General features: G+C 49.3%; 1 protein-coding gene across 1 annotated transcript; it reads left to right on the top strand.

Moving 5' to 3' along the window:
* Positions 1-219: 219 nt before the first annotated feature.
* Positions 220-804, top strand: LOC141026656 (uncharacterized). Its single transcript, XM_073503496.1, has one exon. It carries the CDS (start codon positions 220-222, stop codon positions 802-804), a length of 585 nt encoding a protein of 194 aa, XP_073359597.1.
* Positions 805-3,427: the final 2,623 nt, after the last annotated feature.

Raw genomic sequence — 3,427 nt, 5'->3', positions numbered from 1 at the left:
CGGTACATTGACGTGCGGATTGTAGATGTGGCAAGTGACAAGAATTGGAGGACGACGTTTGTTTATGGTGAACCTCGAGTGGAAAATCGTCATCACATGTGGAGTTCACTTTCCCAGCTCCGTGTGATCTCTTCGGAGCCGTGGTTAGTGTGTGGCGATTTCAATGAGGCGATGTGGTAGCATGAGCATATGTCTAGAACCCAGCGTTCTGAAAATCAGATGGGGATGTTCCGTGACTGTTTGTTGGCATGCGAGTTGTGGGACCTCGGTTTCTCGGGGTATCCTTTTACATATGATAATGGGCAACTTAGTGAGAGGAACGTGCGAGTTCGCCTTGACCGAGCATGTGCGGATGAAAATTGGAGGGAGCTCTTCCCTGCCGCGCAAGTTCTTCATCTGGCATCTTCATGTTCTGACCATAGCCCGATCTTGGTTCAGCTTGCTCTCGTGGATCCGAGGAGAACTAGGGCCTCTCCAAGGTACGAGATTATGTGGGAACGCCACCCAGCGCAGTCAGATGTGGTGGCGAGTAGGTGGAGGAAGAGTAAACCAGCCGGCAACCTGGCGGCTGTGCGGGACGCCCTGCATGAAATGATGAATGGCCTTCGGGTGTGGAGTAAGGAGAACTCCGGCCATGTTGCTACAGAACTGGAGAAGTTAAGGGCCGAGCTGGCTGATTTACAACTAAGAGATGCGGACAGAACGTTGATCCGGCAGAAGATGTTTCAGCTTGATGAGCTACTATATAGGGAAGAGATGATGTGGCTACAGAGATCGCGGTGCACTGATGGCATATTTGCATAGGCGAGCATTGTGGCGTGCGCGAAGGAATTACATCCAGAGATTACGGTGCACTGATGGCTCGTGGTGTTCTTCTCCGTCGGACATTGAACGCATGGCCACTTCGTACTTCAAGGAAGTATACACCAAAGATCTGACTCTAACACCCGATGCCGTGCTTGAGGCTATTGAACCTAAGGTAACTGAACAGATGAACGCCATGTTGAGCGCGCCGTTTTCTGAGGAGGAAGTGTCCAACGCCCTGTTTCAAATCGGCCCGCTGAAAGCTCCGGGCACCCGGCAAGGTTCTATCAACGGAATTGGGCCACTCTAAATTCTGAAATCACTGCAGCAGTGTTGGAGTTTTTTGTCTCTGGTTCCATGCCAGAAGGGGTTAATGATACAGCGATCGTCCTCATTCCGAAAGTCCCTCATCCCAAGGAGCTAAAGGATTTCAGGCCGATCAGCTTATGCAATGTAATATACAAACTGGTTTCTAAATGTTTGGTTAATTGTCTCCGTCCCTTGCCGTCGGAGCTGATTTCTGATAACCAAAGTGCTTTTATTCCAGGCTGGCTCATCTCGGATAATTCTATTATTGCTTTCGAGTGCATCCATCACATACAATCTCTGAAGAGCAACAGTCGGGCAGCTTGCGCGTACAAACTCAATCTCTCGAAGGCGTATGATCGGGTCGACTGGGACTTTCTGGAGAAGGCCCTTAGCAGATGGGGGTTTTCTAATCATTGGGTTGCCTGGATAATGACGTGTGTTAAACCAGTCCGATATTCGGTTAAATTTAATGGGAAGCTATTGGAAGTTTTTTCACCATCTAGAGGCCTTCGACAAGGTGACCCATTGTCTCCGTTCTTGTTTCTCTTTGTTGCTGATGCTTTATCTGCTCTCCTGTCTAAGTAAGTTAATGAGGGAAGCTTGAACGGGGTGAGCATTTGTCGGGGTGCACCGGAGATTTCTCACCTCCTATTTGCGGATGACACCATGTTGTTTTTTGAAGCTTCAGGCCAGCAGGCAAATGTTGTTAAAGGCTTGTTGAACACTTATTCCTCCGCGACGGGTCAACTCATAAACCCCGAGAAGTGTTCCATCCTTTTTTCTGACAATTGCGAAGGGTCAGTTGCGGAGGAGATCAAGAATATATTGGAGGTAACACAACAGGTGTTTGAACCAAAATACCTTGGCCTACCGGTTCGTGAAGGAAGAGTCCATAAGGGGCAATTTGAGACGTTGCAAGATAGATTGAGGAAAAGACTTATTGATTGGAGTGAACAATACATATCGGTTGGAAATAAAGAGATTCTCATTAAGGTTGTGGCTCAGGCGATACCCACCTATGTTATGAGTGTGTTCAGACTACCTGCCTCAGTGTGTGATGATCTAACCAAGATGATGCGGCAGTATTGGTGGGGGGTGGAAAATGCCAAGAGGAAGATGGCATGGCTAAGTTGGGAGAGGATGATGCTACCCAAGGCCATGGGGGGCATGGGATTCCGAGACATGAGGGCTTCTAATCAGGCTTTGCTTGCCAAGCAGGCCTGGCGCCTACTGGATAGCCCAGATAGCTTATGTGCGAGGTTATTGAAGGCTAAATATTACCCGAGGGGAAACCTGCTGGACACGGTTTTTTCTTCAAACAGTTCGGCGGTGTGGAAAGGTGTTGTTCATAGACTAGAGCTTGTGAAGAAAGGCATTATATGGCGAGTTGGCAATGGCACAATGATAAAGACTTGGAGGGATCCTTGGATCCCCCGTGGACACAATCTCAGACCAGTCACACCTAAGAGGAATTGTCGTTACAATTGGGTGGCTGATTTTTTGAACGAGCATGGTGCATGGAATGTGGAACGGCTTCGGGAGCATTTTTGGGACATGGATGTAAGGGAGATTTTGAAGATCCGCACATCCCCAAGGAATGGGCAGGACTTTGTCGCTTGGTTCCCGGAGCGGTCTGGGCAGTTCACTGTCAGTAGCGCATATCACCTAGCTACGGAGGTCCAGTACTCAATGCGACTCAGCTCGTCAAGTAACAATTCTTCAGGTCGGAGGCCCATTTGGCAGCGGATCTGGAGCTCTCAAGTTCCTCTGAAAATGAGAATTATGGCGTGGAAGGCTGTCTCCGGGGCTCTCGCTACAAATGACTGCAAGAAATACCGACACATCTCTACTAGAGATGGTTGTCCGGTGTGCGGCCGAGAGAAGGGGACTAGCTTTCATGCTCCTGTATCCTGCGAGCATGCGAGGAGGATTTGGGCTCAGATGAGAACAGTTTGGCGACTCCCTAGCCAAGATGTGCTTCATGATACAGGGAAGGAGTGGCTCTTAAACGTCCTAGCAAACTGCGATGATCACATGCGGGATTGCACAATTATGTTGATATGGAGGATCTGGTCGTTACAATCCGACATAACACATGGAAAGGCGGTTCCTCCCGTAACGGCAACGTCAGACTATCTCCAAAGTTATATGAATTCCTTGAACCTATGTTGCAGATTCTCCACGGAAGAAATTCTCAAAGGGAAGATGCCAATGGTCCGGGAAGCAACCGTCAAGGTCTCTAATCCTTGAACCCCTCTTCACTGGCCGCGGCCGCCGACGGACCGGGCTGCTCTTTCGGTGGATGGGGCTTTCA

This window comes from Aegilops tauschii, chromosome 7 (genome assembly GCF_002575655.3).
Source record: "Aegilops tauschii subsp. strangulata cultivar AL8/78 chromosome 7, Aet v6.0, whole genome shotgun sequence".
Taxonomy (NCBI): domain Eukaryota; kingdom Viridiplantae; phylum Streptophyta; class Magnoliopsida; order Poales; family Poaceae; genus Aegilops; species Aegilops tauschii.
This window is presented reverse-complemented; position numbering and strand designations above follow the sequence as displayed.

Excerpts from the sequence above, each read along its gene's own strand:
- LOC141026656 (XM_073503496.1), top strand. The coding sequence starts at position 220 with ATGGGGATGTTCCGTGACTGTTTGTTGGCATGCGAGTTGTGGGACCTC.